This window comes from Psammomys obesus, unplaced genomic scaffold, assembly GCF_907164565.1.
Source record: "Psammomys obesus unplaced genomic scaffold, mPsaObe1.curated_primary_1811, whole genome shotgun sequence".
NCBI lineage: Eukaryota > Metazoa > Chordata > Mammalia > Rodentia > Muridae > Psammomys > Psammomys obesus.
In genome coordinates, this window is record NW_026585644.1 from 44,487,186 (window position 1) to 44,508,297 (window position 21,112).

Below are 21,112 nucleotides of genomic sequence, written 5' to 3' on the forward strand. Positions count from 1 at the left end.
CAGCAGCAGCAGCAGCAGCAGCAGCAGCAGCAGCAGCAGCAGCAGCAGCAGAGAACAGCTCGATAATGGTGACGACAGCTAATATTTACTGAGTGGGTAACCATCTCCCTCTTTAAGCACATGTGCAAGGCATGATATTTACTCAACATTTGATGACTTATTTATTGTTCTGTTTTTAAATAATGGAGAAGATAAAGGAGAGCAGATGACCCAAACTTCTCTGATGAGTGTTCTTCTAGGTCTCTTTCCATGGACATGTTCACAGAATTTCCTATAAAAGGCTATTCAGAAATTATAATGTTGCTCAAAATGATTCCCCTGAATAGCAGCAGTATTTTGGTTCTTGATATTGATGGTAATGTCTTTAAAATGTTTTGTTATTAAAAGTGAGAGAAAACTCTGTAAACAAACCATAGAAAATATTTTTCTTCTGCATGTGATCCTGGAGACTAGGGCTAGATGGTTCGATAATTCCATTACTTGACCACAGAGCACATTAAGTCTTAGCCATGACACCGCATGCTGCCGCCTTCTGCCTCAGGACTAGCATACTCACTCGTCCTTGAGTACCTTTGCTGCTTCATTACTTTCTGAATACTGGTATGTATAAAAATATAGCCCTTGCAGTGGCGCATGCCTTTAATCCCAGCACTTGGGGAGGCAGAGGCAGGAGGATCCCTGTGAGTTCAAGGCCAATCTGGTCTACAAGACATGTCTAGGACAGCCAAGGATACACAAAGAAACCCTGACTTGAAAAACAAACAAAAAAACGCCAAACAACAATAGCAGCAACCAATCAAACAAACAGAAAACCCCTGCCCCCTTAAAAAAGTCTTTCACAACTTCCAAATCTTACTGGAAGCTCTCTTCAACTCCAGGCCTCTTCAACACACAGAGCTTTCTTGTTCCTTCAAGATGAGCAAGGTGCATTTCAAATCTTGCTCATGTATTTTATCTGGAAATAGTTGAGAAGAAAGCTCCATCAAGTTCCTGACTGTGCTCCGTCCTGACGACACGGTTAAATGCACAGCTCATGCCATCCTTTGACAATCTGATCACAATCTATACTCCTTCTCGGGAACCCCATTCTGTATGGCACACAGACATTATGAATACGTTTACTAAGCACTTATTTTCTCCTTAATTTTAGTAACCCAAGTCTCCTCTTTTGATTTCTAGATGTCTAGATCCATAAACACCAGTGAATTATTGGGAGAAAAGCTTATGTATTTAACTGTGAATATATATCCCCACATACTTTCCAGGAAGTGACTTATGCCAGAAACTTTGGGTAGGAGCTAAGACGCTGCGTGCCGCCTAGTGCCAAGAACTGTTCTGAAAGCTTTAGATCCACGGAATCCTCTGGACAATACTTGAATGCATGTGTCATGATAGAAAAGTTAGGGATGTCAAGGTCAGGCAGTCTGCTTATGCCTGAGGAATTGCGAGTGACAGCCAAGACTGGATCCCATCACCTGGTTTCCATGGCTGTGCCCTTAGTCACTGTGCTACGTTGTGTGAACCTGGAACCAAGCAAGTCAGGTCGTAACAGCTGGCGGCAGGTAGCAAGAAAGCTGGGGCAAAGAAAGAGCCTCCTGGCCCCGTATTAAAATGTCTACACTTTGAACTAGACCTGAGGCATTCTTAACCAGGCAGGAAATCTTGAATATTCATCTTCCTGACTCTGTGGTAAATGTTTAAATTTACTGACAGTGGGCAGGCAGGCTCATCCATCATTGTCTCACTTCCAGAGAAACTACCACCTGCTGCAGGTGCTGTCTGCAACCCTACCTCCCACGACTCACAGACATGTCTAAAATAGAAAATGCTAGATCTTCAGTCAAGTCGTCATCTCTCTGCAAAGTTCCAGTTTAAATGTGTGCCACCGCTCACACATTCTATTATCTCCCCATGAACTGGTTAATGGATAGTGAGCAACTCAGTTAGGTGCACAGGCTGTGCTTACGAGCTGGGCAGTACAACAGAGTCACGTGGCAGCTTTTAAGAAACATACCCTGGCCCAGCCCCAGGTATGTTAGAGCCCCAGGTAAATTAGAGCTGCAGAGAGTGGTGGGGAATGGGCAATAGTTTAAACATGTTCCTGCCATGACTTCAATATGAAGTCAGGGCTGTAAAATGTGCTTCCAGCAGGGCACAGCTAGGGACCCAGCAGCAGGGAGTGGCTTTCACATTTATTTACGTCAATTATTTGTTTTTGTGTGCTGCATGCCACGGAGCACGCACATGGCACTCAGAGCCAGCTGTTGCTCTCTACGCCCACCTCGCACAGGCCACTGGGACTGCACATGTGGTATGCTGTACTGCACCTGTGCTCAGGCTGGGGCAGGGAGACACGAGGACCTAAGGCCAAACCCCAGCGCTCCCGTAGAAGGACAGTGCGGCAGCCTGTGCCCCCGGTCCCAGCATGGGGGACGGTGATGAGAAAGATCTCTGGAGCTTGCTGGTCACAGTCTAGCCATGTCTGTGAACCCCCTGATCAGAGAATTTGTCTCAAAAATGGAGTGGCGTGAGAGCTAGAGACACCCACCAGAGACTCCCGCCTCCTCTCACGTGTGCCGCACAAACACATACACAAGCAACCGCAGGTGAGAGACACGACACACGCAGCTGGCAAGATGCAGTGAGATGGCTAACAGGTGGGTGTAGGCTGAGGGCCAGGCTTTGACTCCTTTAAGGTGGAATGTCAGCCTCGACACTGGGTTTCCTCTTTCCCAAATATATGCTCAGCTTTACCCCCGGAGACACATTCCTCCTACACCAGGCTCCTGACACTCATGTCCTGGTCCATTAAATATCCAGCTGACGTAAATTATCACTGATTGATCCCTTAGTTTTGTCTGTTTATCATTCATCAACATACATGACTGGAAAATGTTTATCTAGGCCTTACTGATTGAACATCTAAAAACAAAAACAAAAACAAAACAAAAAACTTGTGTTAAGTGACACCCTGAGGTCAACAGTGGAGAGTATGAACAATAGTCTGCACTTTCATCTCAGGCTGGCAATGGTCACCCCTGCCATTCTGCTCTGTGGTTCAGCAGCTCTCTGGTCAGGCACAGGCTCACCTTCCTGGGCCCCAGTTTCTCATCTGTAAAAGGGTTTGACACAGGGATGCAGGGCTTTGTGGGGATGAGAAACAGATATCTAAATTACCCAACCCGGTGACTGAAACAAAAGTCATTATTTTTCTTACAAAATTAATGATAGAAGCAGAGACAGAAAATGTATTTCAATTATAAACTTCTAACTGTTGGAAAATTAGATGTCAAACTTTTGGGAAATTATTCCACTGCAAACAGACTTAAGGGCAATGATGTATTTTAACTAAATGGCCTGTAGCTAGAATATTATGGAAATAAATTCAACGACTTACCTTTCCATTTCTTGTAGAATGCTTTTGATGTCTTTTCCTAACTTAAATTTTTTCCCAAATGGAATGTCAGAAATAATAACATCGACACTTTGTGACGGGAGCGGTAACTCTGGAACGCAGAAAGCAGAGACTCCTATTACGGCAAGGTCAGACATACCACCTCAACCAGACGCAACCTACAAGGATTTCCAAAAGATGTCTAACCAAATTTAGAGTTTCAATATTGTTTCTCTGAGGAGACAAGATTCGGAATGTTTTGGAGGTCCAAGATAAAAGCCAATAGCATTACTGTGTAATCCTCCCCGGCTGGGCCACAGTCAGGAGGAAATGCAGAGGACCAGAATCTCTGTAAGATTTCTTTTCATGTTGGCAAAGGTCTTCAAAGGCCTTGGCAGCCACTCCTTGCAGACAGGCTCTTGTCCTCCCCCTCCTCCAGCAGCAATTCTACCAGCCCCACAGCAACAGGAAGCGCCACTGACTGTGCACACAGTTCATCTAGGGGCGTCTGCAAACAGGCTGTGCCCGGGGATTTGATGCAGACCCCGAGACCTCAACGCCTGACTGCTGAGATGAAGCACACAGTAAAACCCTATAAATTATTAAGTGCTCTGAGCTGCCTGCGGACAGATCATCTGTAACTAAGGACCAGGCTTGAGGATAGAACAGCAGAAAGCAAACAAGTCAACAATTCTGTTTTACATCTCTGAAGAATGATTCGAGAATGTGAAAAGTTTAGTTTTAAAACTGTAGGTCTTTTGAGTAAAATAACTGACTATCGGATTTTCCCTTTTTCAGCAGAAAAATGGATAAAAAAATTACTTAAACTATAGGACCATGGCGCTAAGATTCTTTCTTGCAAGTTTTATGGCCTCTGGGTATGTATTCATGTGCACATGAAGGGTTGGTTGGGGAAGGCTCTGTAGAAGCTGCTGCTCTCCTTCTATTTTCCCTTGTACTTTCTGCTGCGAGTCATTCCTCCTGTGTCCCGGTCTGCAACACTTTGGTTCTGCCAGAATCAGCCATTCTCTTAGTTGTTTACAGTTAGTTCTCTATGTGTATGGACCCAGACCTCATCACAACCACCTTGCCTTGACTCTCTGTTCCTTGGCTGAGTCAGCTCTTCCATGTTTGCATTTTATTAAGCGCCTCCCCACCCCAACAGGCCTCAAAAGGCTTATTAGTGAAATGTTCCCTCAACATTTTATTTCTGAAAATGTCTGTGCTGAAATGCTGCTGGGGATGGACATCTTTTTTTGTCACAGGCTGCTTTAGGAATCCTGAAAAAGGACCCCAAGTCCTCGGAAATAGACACTACTACACTGGAAACTGTCAGCACTCGTCTCTTTCCACTGTGGCCAAAAGCGATGGTTACTTCACTAGCCCATCATATTCCCTGGATCAGCTGCTGTGGGGCTTCTCCACTTATTCTTCTTTTGTTCATTCAGTTAACTACAGGGAGGTACAAATAATGTCAACAAATTTTTAATCTGCAAGCTACCACGATCCAGAAGTTCACAGTCTTTGCTTACTGTTTTCATTTTATTTTCGATGTGTGTGAGTCGTTTGCCTGCGTGTTTTTATTACTTATTTACGGATTGATTCCTTGAGACAGGGTTTCTTTGAGTAGCCCTGGCTGTCCTGTAACTCACACCGTAAGACCAGGCTGGCTTTGAACTTAGAAACCCGCCTGCCTCTGACTCCTGCACCACCACCACCCAGCAGCTGGTGTGTTTTCATGTGCACCACATGCATATAGTGCTTTTCGAGGCCAGAAGTAGGTGTCAAATTCTGAGACTAGAGTCCCAGATAGGTAGGTGTGAGCTGCTACGTGGGTACTAGGACTCAAATGTGGGAAGAGCAGCCAGTGCTGTCAGTCCGTGGGAAGAGCTCCAGCCCCCAAAAGTGGTCTTAAACATGGAAAATTCAGTTTGGCAGCTGAGTTGGGATACCATATTTGTGTAAATTAAGGTTTTAACCAAACTTTAAAAATCTTCACACTACAGTAATTGTAGTGTACACTCATCTACCAATCAGCTTTATGGACACATTTGTTTCTGATCCTGTGTTAGCCCTGGTTTAAAGCTGTTTTTCATAAAACTTCCTGTAAGCTTCATGTTAAAAAAAACCTTTTTGGACTACATTATATTTTATCTAGAGCTGTTCTAGTAACACTAGATCTCAGAGCAAATTCTGCTAATTGGAGGTCACTCTTAATTCTAGTTCACATGGAAAACGGGACTATTGTAGCCCTTCATAGACTTTCTACTCAGCAACTTCAGCAAACACAAAAATTCAAACAAGTTATTTCTATTATTTTTATTTTACTAAGTGTAGATTCAACGAAATTAGGAGTGCAGTTTCGTTCCATTCTACTCTAGAATATACTCATGTCCGATTAAAACGAAGAAAGCCACCAGAAGATTCTTGCCACAAGACATCCAAAGTATATACAAAGAATTCATCTTGTGCATTATTAAGATCAATAATCTGTCCATGTTTCAGATTATTAAAAGTTTCCTGTTGCTAATTTTATTTTTAATAACAAATCACCAAAAACATTCACAAGCATAAGGACACTTGCAGTTGAATAGTGAATAACATTAATTTAGAACATTAGTCACTCCATGTTGATGACAAGCCATGCTTCACACAGTGATGTTAAATGCATTTTCTTCAGCCGCATGTGACAAACATCTGGCTTTGAGCCACAAATCTCACTAAAATAGCTTCTAAGCTTTGAAGTAAATGGTAAGTGATTCTTTAAGCAGACTTGTTTCATTCGGCCAGTGGTGCTGCTTTGCCTTCACAGTGGACAGTAAATGTCAACAGACTCATTTCAAGTCATCTGTTCATCATTGCCTCTCTAGAGAAATGTAGATGTGGCACTTACCTTTCCATTAAAGACACACTCTAATAAACTTACTGGTAGAAGAGCTCATTACGAAATAGAGATGCTACCAAACAATGAATGACAGCATGCGGCCACTTTTGGGGTGAGTTCTCATCTACTTCCTGTATATACTTCATGTACACCTAGCCTACTGCACTCTACATTTGCTGCTAACTCCCCAACGGGCAACAACAGCCAGGCCAGCAGGACAGCAGACAAGTGGTAGAGGAAAACATACCAACATGAAGGAAAATGAATTGCCATGGCCTTAGAAATAGTTCCTGACACTCCTGAACAAGGGTGGCAAATAATGACACACTAGTGACAAAATAATTTTGTTATAATGAAGTCTGCTGATGGAAGTGATGAGTGACCAGCTGTTGAATGTCTTACTGGAAACAACATAAACATTCCCTTTTCTTAGTTAATTTTAATTACATCACAAATGTATCTCTTTTGCTCAAATCTGTACGTACAGCTTCTACCATACCTTAAGAATGTATATACAACAACAGATGAAAATGTTCAGTCAGTATGAGGACCTCCTTCCCGGATAATTAGCAGCACAACACTCATTCTATTCAATGTTTTTACAATGATTAAAACTCAGGAACGAATTGTAGAATGTCTTCATGTAAAATGATCATCTTTAATTATACTAGCCGGGGGTTACAACACAAAGTAATGCTAGCAAGAAGCACATGTCACAAAGCCATTAAAATACAATAAAGTGGGGTCAGTAAGATGGATCTGTGGGTAAAGGCATTTGCTGACGGCCACAGTTGACTCCCTGGGCACCCCCACTGCAGAAGAAAACAACTGACTCCTATAAGTTGTCCTTTGACCTCACATGGTCATGCCATCCCATGACAAGTGGTGCTCATGTGCAATAAACATCATACAAGAAAGGAAATGAGATTACGGTTTCACTCTACTTAAGAATAGCAGAGGTACCTTTGCTTGTTTTTTAAAGTGAAACTTCACAGAAAAAATCTCCAAAATGAATCAGGTCTGCAGGGTGCCATGATAAAAGCAAACAAAGGGAAAACCCAGATCTGAGACAACTTAGGAAGTGCTTTCTCTTAAAGGTCTCAGGAGGAGCATCCTTACAGAATCAACTCACAAGAAGTTGATTTGGTCCCCTCTCAGTTTACTCTGGAAATCTGTGTCTTGAGACTGACCATGAGCGTGCAATCAGATAAGTCTTTCTCTGAGGCTGCTATAGGTTCTGCAGCAGTGGCTCTCAACCTTCTGAAGGCTGAGACCCATTAGTATGGTTTTTCATGTTGTGGTGACCCCTAACTGTAAAATAATTTTTTATGACTCTATAACAGTAGTTCTGCTACTGTTATGAACTGTAGTGTAAATATCAGGTATGCAGGATATTTGTTATGCAACCTCTGTGAAAGGGTTATTTGATCTCAAAGGGGTGTGACCCACAGGTTGAGAACCACTGCTATTCAAAACTAACATTTTTTTCTCCTGTGGTTCTCATTCTTGCTTTTCTCTCTCTCTCTCTCTCGAAGAGAAACTTTAAACACACTCTGTTCTTTTGGATTATAGGTTCAATATTGACTCATGGCCAAAAATCTAATACAGCTTCCGCAGCAGGATTAGATAAGCTGCTTTTTACAGAGCAGAGTGTGATGCCTAGAGACAAGGAGCCCAGTGAAGCTCTGCTAAGGCAGCCCTAGGCCACAGCAGTTAGGGGGCTATGAGGGACTCTGTGTGCTTGACTCCCACTCCCATCGGCCACTGCTGGTTGCCTATCAGGAGGGGGTGATGGTTACGTTCATCCTGGCTCGCCCCAGACCTCCCTGGGTTCTTGAAAGTATTGGTTTAGTACCCAAGGATGGGTGACTTAATTCACTTCTTTATGCCCAATCTGAAGCAAAAGATTTGCTAATTCAGAGCATCTGCTGCAGTTCCGATGAAGAAAATTTCGGGTAATTTCTTCTCCATCTAATATTCTCTTTATGTTACAGTTGTAATCATTCCATCCTAGGTCATGAGATGACAATGATTCAGTTGTAACACATTGTCAGAAGGTGGGTCCCAGCTTAAGTGCTATGGAAGCTACATAAACATCACTTCCCAAGCAGGAATATCTTGAAAAACATCCAACAACTACAGTAGTGGAAGCGAAGCGCACGTTAGCCCCACAGACATTCCACAGACACAAGCAACCCAATCCATGTGCACGCGCGTGCGCGCGCACACGCACACACTGACTCCTTCTGTGTTTACCACCTTACCTGTAACAGAGACCTTGAGTAACTCAATCCTGTCTGCGAGGCCTGCAGTCTTCAGATTGTCACATGCTCCAAGTAACTGCGAGTCGCTGACGTCAGCACCCATGTAGTAGACATCCTATGGGAAGGAAAGCCAAATTTTATGTAAAAAACCAAATCCATTAGATATTCAGTATTTAATAAAATCGACTTGTATTAGATTCTCATTTTAAGTTAAAATGAATTTAAAGCTTTATTCACCCAAAATACACAATAGTAAATTTTAAGGTCTGTTAATATTTTGCCATTAGAGATACTTAAAGACTCTGGATATTAGTATACGATAGGTATGAATAATTATCATAATCTTATCATATTTTCTTAAATTCTTCATAGCAATTAAAGAAATAATATAGAAATTTAATCAACTCTTCAAACTCTATTATAATTATCGTAAACAATAATCCAAAACTAGACTATCTACTTATAAAAAGTTGGTGACTGTAATTATTAAAATAAATACATAACTTGATTTAGACCAAACTTTGCAACTTACTGGCCACTCTTCAGCAGCTTCCACAAGTATGGTCCCAAGGCCACACATTGGATCTAGAACCAGCGCTCCAGCCTACACAGAAATAGAAACTGATTACTAAGTCTGCTGTAATACATTTACTATAAAAAAAGCCAAAACCTGGGAAATCATTTCAGGAGTCAAGATTCCTTCTTATATTCCAGGAGAACCTCAGACAGCTCAAGTCCCAAGACAAGACTGTATTTGCCAGGGTTCGAGGCAGGAGGAAGCCCAGGGTGCTCAAGGAACAGTGGGGGCCAAGGCAATGGAAACAGTGGAGAGGCAGCAGGGGACGCCACGCCTGTATGAGGCCGGACCGACCTCAGAGGTCTCCCACAATATGCAGCCCACACTTCATGCCTGGCCCGCCCAAAGCAGGGCACCTGGGACTTTATTCTTTCTGGAAGCCAGGCTAATGAAGAGTCACCCTCACCACAGCCGACAGAGGGAAGTCAGGACAAGTTGTGCACTGCTCTGAATGGTATCATCGGGATGTCATTCATGAATTCCTACACCATCAGGCTGGTTAAGCCATGTCAGTCCCTTGGTACACACAGCCTCAAGGAGTCAGGACAATTTGATACTATTTGTGTTTGAAGGAAAATAAAAATTCAGAGAGAAAACCTAATTAGTCCCATTTTGGGCAAAACATCCTTTTAGATCTTGGCAGTACCCTAAGGATTCTGGTTCTATGGCCCAAGGACAACAGGGTGTGATCACAGAAGTCACATGTCATTGCAGATGGCGGGGATCACCATGGCTGCTCTGAAGCATGAACCACACAGGCTCATGATGGAGTCCAGCTAAGAGAGATTAAGAGCGATACTGGAAGAAGTAGTTGGACTCTGGTTATGTTTCAGAAGGTGGAGCCAAAGGAAAGTTCGGGTGCGGACTATTAAAGAAAGTCACTAGGCTGGAATGAGTAAATTTTTGCCTGACCAGCAGAAGAGCTGTCTGTTACTGGTGGAGGCAGAGTTGTGGAGGGAATCAGGAAAATATTTTGACACACTCATTTGCAATACCTCTTAGCCCTCTTGGAGCAGAGGAGTGGATGAATCTAGAGCTCAACGTTCAGGCTAAAGATATAAATTGGGAACAGTCAATGTGAGTCAGCTGAGACGTCGTACTTAAAGCATGAGAACTGGGCAATCATTCGGGAAGCAACGTTAGTGCCCTAAATGCAGATGTCGGGCAGACAGGCTGAGTCATGCTTGCTGGAGTGTCTGTTTCAGGAGGAGAAACAGAGTGGTTCCTAAGCAGCAGAGAAATGGGTTTCAGGGAAAGTGCCACAGCATCAAGTGTGAAAAGGACAGTGGGCAGGTTCATCGAGGTCTTCATGAAGGAAGCAGGTAAGGAGAGGATGGGAAGGAACCAGAGGCAGCATGTCAGCTTTTTCCAACAGTTTTGTTTGTTTGTTTGTTTGTTTGTTTTAGGAAGTAGAGAAAGGGACCTTGGACTTACTAGAGGATTTTATTTTATTTCATTTTGGTCTTTTTTTTTTTTTTTTTTTTCAAGTTTCAAGATATTAGAATAGTGGATAATAGTGGATAGGGTGATGGCAATGGCCCTTTAGAGGGAAAAAGTCCTAAAGTATGAAGGAGGAAGCTGACTCCAGTCCCCAGTTCTGGGGTAGAGCAGAGAATTCAGCACTGCAGGACAAAAGGCAATAAAAGCTATGTGGATGCAGAGTACTGCAAGCTGATAGTTCTGCGTCTAGTATTCAAGTCAAACAAGAAGGGAGAGAACTGAAAGTATAGAACCAAAATCAACTATTGTAAGAGAGCAGAATCCTTTTCTTAAGAGACAAAGCCTTGCAATGTTACCAAGGATGTCTTCAAACTCCTGGGCTTTTATGATGCTCTTGCCTCAGTTTCCCATGTAGATAAAACTATTGTATGAGAGCAGAGTTCTTCCTTTTTGAGAGACAGGGCCTTGCAATGTTACTGAGGCTGTCTCAAACTCCCTAACTCTTGTGATGCTCCTGCCTCAACTTCCCAAGTAGCTGAGACTATAGATGCACATTTCCACACTTGGGGAAGAACAGGATTCTTCAAATGGAGACATTCAGAAGTCATACTCTTCTGGATTTGACATGGTCTGGAATGGGACTAGGGCAGATCATGAGAGGGAGAGGAGCTGAGAAACCAAGAGCAGGCTCTCGCCTGGCTATGAGAGCATTAAGAACCAGACAGGACTAAAGGCTTATACTGTAACAAGTGTGACAGGGAGAGAGGTCTGTACTTGACTGGCATAATCTAACTACACATGCTTCAAGGGCAGAAGGAAGGGACCAATGACCAGTGAGGAGCAAGCAGAACCTACCCCACTTCAGGTTGAGTAGTACTTGGATATGGGAGAAAAACATCCAGCACTGGACCTGTCTACAGAGGAAGCAGGGTCCTCAGGGCACAGCCAGGTGTCAGAACCAGATGGTACCTGAAGGAAAGAAGTGAAATATCCTTCAGGCAAGAAAGCCTGCATCCTGGTACCAAACATATATCTATATCAAGACAAATGTAAAAGTTCAGATTTGTCTGTGGTAACAAAAACTTACACCTAAATGCAAACTTGGAATTGCTGAGTGTGTAGGAAAGAACTGATCGGAATCATATCTCTAGTCTTATACCAAAATAAATTGGGATAACTGTTTAAAGACTAGCATGGGGGCCAGATCCCTAGTCCAGCTGATGCTCAGACTTCAGGGCTCTAGTGCTCAGAGAAACCTGTTCCCACTGAGACCCCCCAAGATGGAGCCGGTAGGGGGCCACGTTGCCTAGGCTTAGTGACAAGAACAGCAGTGGCGCCAGGTGGGATCTTCTCTTCAGAGAGCTAGCAGCCTGGAAGGAGAGTAGAGGACAGCTGCCTTTCCCTCAGACATCTCAGGGCTGACAGAGTCTGTGCACTGTTGATACAGAGATCTGTTTGCCTTTTACCATTTATTCGGGGCATTCAAATATCCACTGGTAACACACCTTGGCCTTAGTGAGAAAAACAAAACAAAACCAAGTAACCAAAAAAATCAAACCAACCAACCAACCAACCAACCAATCAAACAACCAAACCCCAAAACACCCCTCCTCCAAACCCCAAAACCAAACCAAACCAAACCAAACCAAACCAAACCAAACCAAACCAAACCAAACCAAACCAAAACTGGCGCATCTAAAGGGAGCAATACATTCTATCTGCCCTAATGTGCAGAGTTGTTGACAACAAAAAATCATGTCTTTTAAGGTAGAAAATCAACAAATGAAATAAGGGAGATCATGTCTCTGTTATTTTTGAAATTTAGAAGAACAGTTCAAATGGAGAAGTAAAACATGAATAGATGAAACCACATGAGAAAGAAAGAATGAGTTGGAGGATGGAGCCAGCAAATTAACATGCTCTACCAGGAATTTCAGAGGTCAAAAACAAAGAATTTAAAGTTAATTCATGAGACAGCTGGCGCAATGATATTGAATAATGGAAGAAAGAGTGTTTAGCTAGGAAGAGCAGTAGATAGTAATTGTTATTAAACAGTAACAATTTCATATGTCATAACAACTCATCCTTTGATAGCCACTAGTTTAATTGCTTTATTAATACTGATTCATCTAGTCCTGATCTGAATCCACTGTAACCATCACAGCAGGAAGGAAGATATTCTAAGGAGGATCTCTCTTCTCATCATGGAGAAAATGGACCCCAAGACACTTCTCTTGGGAACTTCTGCTGAGAGAAAGAAAAGCCAAAGGAGGAACTTGTTTCTGAAAGATTTCACAGTTCTCACAACAGTCAGACCACTGTCGGAGAAAGACTGGGGCAGAGGTGATGATAACAGATGATGGGCAGGACAACACCTTGACCAGGAACAGTTAGTTATGCAAGCTGGACCTTTATTTAAACCTAAATCCTGTCAGGACGTGGATATTAGGGATGGACTTGTAGGTGGGTGGGTCACTGGACCTTTTTGTTAGGTTTCTTTCCTAAGGTGGCCCTAGTGAATTCTTTTTTTACTATTCATGATTACTTGCTAATTTTTTTAAATTAAAAAAAAACATTTCATTTTATACATATGAATGTTTTGTCTGCATGTATATCTGTGCACTGTGTGTGTTGTCTGGTGCCCGAGGAAGCCAAAAGAGATGGTTGCCTGGAACTAATCTCTCTGAAACTGGAGGTACAGGTGTTTGTGATTCATCACGTGGGTCCTGGGAATGGAATCCTGGTCCTCTGGAAGGCCAGCCACTGAACCATTTCTTCAGCACTGTTTGTAACTGGCCTATTGACAGGTGGCTAAGCCTGGCCCATCAGAGCTGCTAAGGCCCAGGCTCTGACCCTAACGGCTACTCTATCTATGACATACTATTTTCATCTTGTAAACAAGAAACTGAGGCAGGGTTGTTACTTATCATCCCTAAAAGTCCTTAGGCAGAATGTGCTAGAGAGAACTGAATAGGCAGGTGGACTTAGGGAACTCTGGGCTTGAATGGAAATACATTTGACACACACACAACAAAACATCACACTCTGGCAATATTCCTGAGTTTTAGGATTGAGGTCAGAACTCTTAGAAGCCCAGCATTGGAAAGAACCAATAAACCCCACAGTGTGTGGCCCGTTCATTGGCAGCACCAGAAGGTAGAAGGCAGGAAGAGCATCAGGAGCCCAAAAGGGGAGAACTCAAATCAGGAACCTCTGTCAGCCAAGATTGATACCCCAAGAAGAAAGGGGGATATCAGAGGATGGGACAGTCAAATACACAGGCGAGGGGATGGCTAGGAAAAGACTTTAACCAAGCCATCGCCTGTGTGTGAGGTGGGAAAGGGCACGAGAACAAGGTAAGCAGCAACCATCTTGGAGGGATCTTTGCAGCCTTATCTAAATATGTTTTGAGAGTGTGCTGTAACAGGGTGGGCAGGACAGCCAGGAAAGAGCCAACTAAAATTCTCAAACAGCAGGTCAACTTTGAAGGAATCTGTGATAAAGAGGAAGTAATGTACTTCAGCCTAGCAGCTGGGGGCTGGGAGAGGAAGAACAGGATGGTTGCAAAGGCCTCATTACAGGGAAGGGAAGAAAGCACTCCTCATGACCGGGAAGGGGCAGCTGGGAAAAGCAGTGACAAAAGCCATCAGTCAGATTGAGCAAAACAACTTAAGGGAACATTCGGTAAGTAAAATCCCTGGCCTCGGGGAGGACACCAAGCCATTAGCAGGGAAACTGGTCATACCAGGGGCGGTGCATAGGTAAATAGTTAAGAAAACACAATAGGCAGAAAGAGAAGACAGGAAGTGGAAGAGGAAGATAGGAAGCGGATCTGCCATGCCTTTTCCTGGATGTTTTTGATGAAAGAGACAGGGACAGAAAACATAAAAACTAGTTGTGAAGTTGTGTGTGGTGTTAAACTGAAAACAGGACGGCTCACACAGATGCACAGCCACAAGTTCAAGACCAGCCTCGGCTCCAAAGGGTGCTCAGGACTGTCTGAGAGAAACAGAAGGCAAAACAAAAGAACCTAAAAATAAAAAGCAAGGCGTGAAATGATCAATAAGACATGAGCTGAGCTGGCTAACTCAGATAGAGAGTGCCTTCACACCAAAAGGAAAAAAAATTCTCAATGAATCACATAGAAGGAGAAACGTGTTATCAAGAAAATCCAAAACTTGATGCAAACACTAACACAGGGTCGTTTTAGAATAGCTTTTAGACATCAACACAGAAAGTAGAGATCACCCAGAACATTTCTTAATAAGAAAATGCAATTTTCTTATTGTCAGTGGAGCATTTACAGACTGATGAAGAGCTTGGATATAGAGAAAATCAACATTTTTTTTTTTTTTTTAAAGATGTAGGTAGACTCTACAGGCCAAATTTTGGGATCATGACTCATAAGATTAGAAATAATAAAATGCATCCCATGTTGGCCTCAGCTTTTCCAGTCAAAATGCTTATAGAAGTTCAATGCATAAAAGCAAAACGCAAGAAACAAGAAAAAATTTAAACTGTAACAGCTTTTAAATCAAATGGCAGCTGCAAAAAACAAAAAGCAAAGGGGAGGACGAAACAACCACAACAAAACCCCAAGTCAGAAGCAGGGCACGTGTGAGTTAACACGCAGGACCTTGCTGGTGTTGAGAGGGATGCAGGCATCTCCCTGACCTTAATTTCCGCAATAGATGCCATGGCCCACGCTATGGTCGACCGCAGCCCAGCTGTCTGGATGTAAGTTCTGCTGGCTAAAGGAACTCTGCAAGAAAGAGATCAGATGGGTATCAAACATTACCATGTACAAAAGAACGGGATACGAAAGATGATTATTTTGTCTTTCCATGAGTACTTTAACGCATCAATCAGATATGTTTTCTGAACTATAGGATGTTTTAACCTCATTATTAAATACCCTCTACACTGGACCCTCTGTTTAACCAACCAGGTGGTATTTAAAAATAACATTTTTTTTTTTTTTAAAGAAAACTGAAATTAAACTATATGTTCAAGTTACAGAACCCTAATAGCACATGAAGGAAACCTCTTATTTAGCACTTCCGTGTCTTTCTACACAGAGCCGCTGTCCAGGGCTTTGTGATCTGGATGCAATATGGGGAATTCACAGCCTCTTCTATAAGCTTGGTTTTTGCTGATCTGCAGCTTTCTTGGAGGTCTTGGAGGACAGAAGGAGGCAGGAGCATATAAATGAGTCTCTATGTCAGGCCACCCTACACCCATCCCTCATCCTAGCTACCAGGTTTCTACACTTGAAAGACTTCCAAGTAGTTAAAATACTGTCAACTATCATATCATTTCTACTATTCTGTGTGGATATAGGTCAGAGGTCAGCCTTGGGCATTGCTCCTCAGAAGCTGCCCACCTTGTTTCTCTCTGGGACCTAAGGCTTACTGATTAGCTGTGGATTGCTGAACCCCTGCAGCGACCTGCCTGTCCCTACCTCTCCAGTGCTGGGGTGACAAACGGACACCTCCTAGGGTTCTGAGGATGAAGTCAGGTCCTCATGAGGGTCTCACAAGCATCTTACAGACTGAGCTGCCTCCCCAACCTCCATTTCTGCGTTTCTAATGCAACAAGCAAGAGGTATCATTTTGTAGCTATAATCTGGGGATAAGATAAACAAGTTATGATTTCAAGAATTTGTGCTGGTGTGTTTTAGGGTAGGTTAATTTTAGAACCAGGAAGAGGCTTGTCACAAAAAGCCACAGCAGTCTCTGCACTCTTCTAAAAACTTTCAATGTAATCCAGGTGCTGATTTTTTTAACATTTTATTTCTCACCTGTCTGACTTTAAAGTATTGTTTGTTTGTAGCCACCACATGCCTCTTAAATTCTTCCAACCAGATGATGCACTACTTTCGAGGGAGAAAGTTCTTCTTGTTATAACAGGTGGTTCTGCTTGGTAAAATCATGTGAACTGGCCTTTTATTTGAAGCTTTTCCAGGAAATAATAGTCCATATTATAAACAGTACCACATTAAAAACTTTGAATTCCAGGTTGTAAACTGGCAGTAGACAGACCACAAAATATTTTGATCAATGGATTTTGCTCCTACAAAGTTAGCTTCGCAAATACTTGCTATAAAACATATCGATTTACCCTATAGGTACCAATGAGGAGACCCCACAATGGAAAATGGTCTTCAGTTGAGAAGTTTACAGTCCTCTTCCAAGTAGCAGGGATTTATATAGGAACTCTAAAAAATTTGACGATATCTGTCAAGTGTCAATGTGTTCTTATTTTGCTTAAATTGAGGCATCACGATCTGCTATGACTCCAACAAATGGATCCATTAAAACCAGCACAGAAGAACTTAGGGGGAAGCAGAGCTTAAGTTCCTGAAAAGAAAAACAATGACCTACTTGTTTAGGATTTGTTTTACATTAGATTTAGTTGTTCAAAGGAAATACAGGTTTTGGTTCTTCCCATGCAGATAAATTTCTTCTTTTTTTTCTTTTACACAACGTCTTCCATCAAGGTAAAGCTGTCTGATTTAGGTTTGCCTTTGAGAGTGTGAGGAATCCTTCTGTTTACATGAACTCATGTTGAAAGACCCAGCGGAACTGTGGAAACAGCTATTCCTAGTAGGGAATCCTGGGCTGTATAAATGCGGAGGGCAAGGTAAGCACTACACACATTAATTCACTGCTCTCTGCTCTTGGCTGTGGATGAGATGTGGTTTCTTTGCCATGGTAGTCTTTAACCTGGAGTTGGGAGCCAAAGGATCCCGTTCTCCCTTAAGTCGCTTTTGTCAGAGTATTTTATCACAGAAAAGAAACAAAGAAACCAACAGAAATTTTGCTACACCTTTTCCTTCTCTTGTCCACCGGAGAGGCCAGATTTAATCCCTTTGCACCTTTCTTTCCTTTCACACTTTCTATCCCCTCCTTGTCTTCCTCTCTCTCCTTCTCCTTCCTTGTGACATGGTAGAGTTATGCAGTCTAGGCTGTCCTGGAACTCATGTACCCAGAGTACCCTGCTTTAGATGACAAGTATGTGGCATCACACCTAGCTTTTCAAGTGTCTTTGGTTCTCTGCCCACTTGCTACCCACTACTTAACTCTTTCCTAATTGGTCAAGCATTTATGTCACTCTATTCCTAGACTGGATTTCTTGAACTTAATAACCATCTTACTTAAGAGGCGCAGTTGTTTCACCTCAAACCAACTGAACAGATTCCTGCTTCTTTGGTAAGGTTCCCCTTCCTCACTAGTGGCCGAATAGTTTCAAAATAAAAGCTAACATGTACTCAGCATACCCTGAATCCTAGACACAGTACCAAGCACAGTTACACCAGCTGGCTCATTGAACCCCAATTACAAAGCTATTTCAGTGGTTTGAACGAGAACAGCTCTCACAGGCTCATATATACAAATGCTTGATCCACAGATGGTGAACTGTTTAGGAGGATTGGGAGGTGAGGCCTTGTTAGAGGAGGTGTGCCACTGGGGCTGATTTTTAAGGTTTCAAAGGCCCATGCCAGACCCACTCTGTCTATACCCCCAACCTGTGGATAAGATGTAAGCTCTGAGCTATGCTCCCCACCATGGTGGTAATGAACACTAACCCTGAAACTGCAAACATCCCATAAGCTCTTTCTTCTGTTAGTTGCCTTGGGCGGGGTGTCTTCTCACACCAGTAGATAACTAAGACAGCTATAAAGCAGGTAATATAATTTTCTTGATTTTACAGCAGAGAAGAGCTACCATGACTGTGTTGGTGTAGGTACGGTTAATGCCCTAGAAACTTCAAACTGCTCTTCAAAAGATCCAAACAGTTCTTGTCTTTAAACAAGCAAACTCTTTAGGAACTACTAAGATATTTTGATGTGGCCATCAGACACCCTGGCTATCTCAAGCTGTTTCACAACTTTCTACTTTCTCCCATGGTTAGGGTCACCATGTTGCTCCCTTTGCTCATCCTCTCAGCTGAGCGCTCCTCTGAGACCACTACTTTCTTTCACCGAGCCAGTCAACTTAACCTACCCCAAGATCTCAATTGTAACCTTTTAATTTATGTCGTACACTCCAGTTCCCAGGCTTAATTTTCAGGTACACATGTGCTTTTAAACTTTTAGCTTATTACCAATCATTACTGGAAATGCTATATGCATGACTTCCTGTGTTTCTACAAGTATAAAAAATTGGAACAATAAAATTTAATGAACTAAAAGCACATATAAAGCAATATATAAGTGCTGAATAAAAAATAAGTTTTATATACAATTAAAAATTTAAAATATTGGTTTATTTGGTATTGGAATCTAATTATATCACTGTTACATTTAGTTCTCAAGGGTTGAGATATTCTTTTTCTCGTCAGTTTCTAGATCCACCTTTTTTGGGGAGGGGGCTGGGAATGTAGTTCAGAAATACAATGTCTGAACTGCATGTGTGTGTGAAGTTGTAGGTTTGATTCCCAGCAATGAAATGAGGAAGAGAGATAGGGTGAAGAGAGAGGGGAGTGGGAGAGGCACACAGAGAGACAGAAACCAACTGAGACTTACTTTATGATAGGGATTCTCATAAAATAAAATATATAATTTATGTTTTAGGTGTTTTACATGGCCTTCCTACCTTTGTTTTGGTGATCGTTAATAAATACACAGCACAGATGTAATCGTTCTGCAGTTTTCTCATTCTTCTGTCAGCAATTAGGGGTTTTAAAGGAGCCAGAGAGGCAGAAGTACTGGACTTAAAGTCCTTCGGGGCCCTGCAGCAGGGCAGCCTGGAGACCATGAAGCACGCAGCAAAAAGGCTTGGTCTATAGAGCTGGCAATGAGGTAGTTGTGGCCCGGGGAAAGCAGCAGGCCACCAAGGCAGGTGGTGGGGAGACAGTGGTAGAGCCTGCCATATGACTGGCAATAAGCAGGAAGACTAACATGTGGCATCTGTGGCATCTCAGCCTTGTGAGCTGCACAGCTCACCGCTGCATGACTGCCATTATAATCACCTCAAACATTTTAAAATTAATTCTCATTTAAGATGGACAAAATAGGCCCTTAAGGCAACTGTAGAACTAATAGAAAGGGGTAGATAAGTCCCTAGATTATGTGAACAGAGTTAGACACACAAGACATTTAAAATGCTATTAATCTTTACATGCTTTCAAGAACTATTTGCATCTACCAGTTTGCTCCCCAAAACACCTAGAAGAAGCAACTGTTGCCCAAAAAGAATTCAGTAGATATGTTTTTTTTTTTTTTTTTTTTTTTTAATGGAACTTACTTAGTATTCTGCGTAAGTAGTGAGGCACTTTGAAATAATTTCTAAAATGAGCAATAACCACTTATAATAAAATAATAATGGCAATGAAATCTGGACAATGTTCCATATGTATTTAAGCAACTATGCTTTTTTTTTTAAAATTACATTGCCAAGATGCCAATAGACTAACAATTTTAGCTTATACAGGGGCCTGTGTAAACTACTTAATAATAGAAATAACGAGGCATTGTTTTAAGATTTATGCTGTAATCTATGAATGACTGTGGTCAACCTTTCTCAGCCCTAACTGAGAAAGATCAAGGGGTCAGATCAAGGCCCACCCCCAAGCAAAGACCTCAGCCAACTTTGCCTTCTCTGCTGTCCAATACTCCAGACTACACAAGCAAAAGCAAATTCTTAACTCTATACATACGACCGTTACCTGAACAGGGGAATCCCCACCACTGAGTAAGCATCACTCAGATGCACGAAGATCTGAAAGGACAAACACAGACATTAGGGTGGCACAAGAAAACATCACAGCAAGTCGCTGACAATCTGCAGCCTCCGTTTTGAGTTTATAAGGCCTGTATTTTAATAAGAAATGCCAATACCTACTTGTCATGTCTGGAAAAATTCTATTATCTTTTGTCCTTAGCTAGAGGTGAACCAAACTTACGTTCATTTCATAAAGAAAGTCAGGTCCAGTAGTGGGTCAGCTCCACAGAGTGGCGAACTCAGCCCTCCCTGCACTGGTGTCTGGCCCTAGGTCCTGGATCCGGCTTTTAGACTGCGGCAGCCAGGACCTCCTCAGTCTGCTCCAACCTCAAGTGAGACTTGCAGCCGTGCAGGGATGCCTGCCCCAGGGCACAGATGGCTTACGGCAGAGGAAGCTTCTCTAGCTGGTCCCCCCCTCTGTTATTCGCAGGTGAGGGTCTAGTTAAGTTTCTACTGCTGCAATAAATACCAATACCAAATGCCACCCGGGGAGAGGGTTTATCTCAGTTTACAACGCTCAGGCCACACTCTATCACTGAGTCAGAAACTCAAGCAGACACCACGGCTGAATGCTGCTTACTGGCTTGTTCCACTGGTTTGTTCATCTTGTTTTCTTGTACAATTGAGGATCACCTGCCCAGAGTGGCACTGCCATGCCTAGTGAGCTAAGCCCTCCCACATCAATCATTAATTAAAAACATGTCCCACAGACCCCCACCCCCACCCCAGGCCATCTCATGAAGACATTTTCACTGAGGTCTCTCTTCCCAAATAACTCAAGCTTGTGCCAAGCTGACAAAAACAAAACAAAACAAAACAAAACAAAAC

General features: G+C 42.6%; 1 protein-coding gene across 1 annotated transcript in view; it reads right to left on the reverse strand.

Annotated features, from left to right (window-relative positions):
* Nucleotides 1-21,112, reverse strand: part of Thumpd2 (THUMP domain containing 2) — a 37,723-nt gene that overhangs the window by 3,393 nt on the left and 13,218 nt on the right. Inside the window, 5 exon segments of the mRNA XM_055618866.1 lie at nucleotides 3,398-3,506; nucleotides 8,543-8,657; nucleotides 9,075-9,146; nucleotides 15,234-15,321; nucleotides 20,229-20,281. Coding sequence (XP_055474841.1) covers nucleotides 3,398-3,506; nucleotides 8,543-8,657; nucleotides 9,075-9,146; nucleotides 15,234-15,321; nucleotides 20,229-20,281 — 437 coding nt within the window.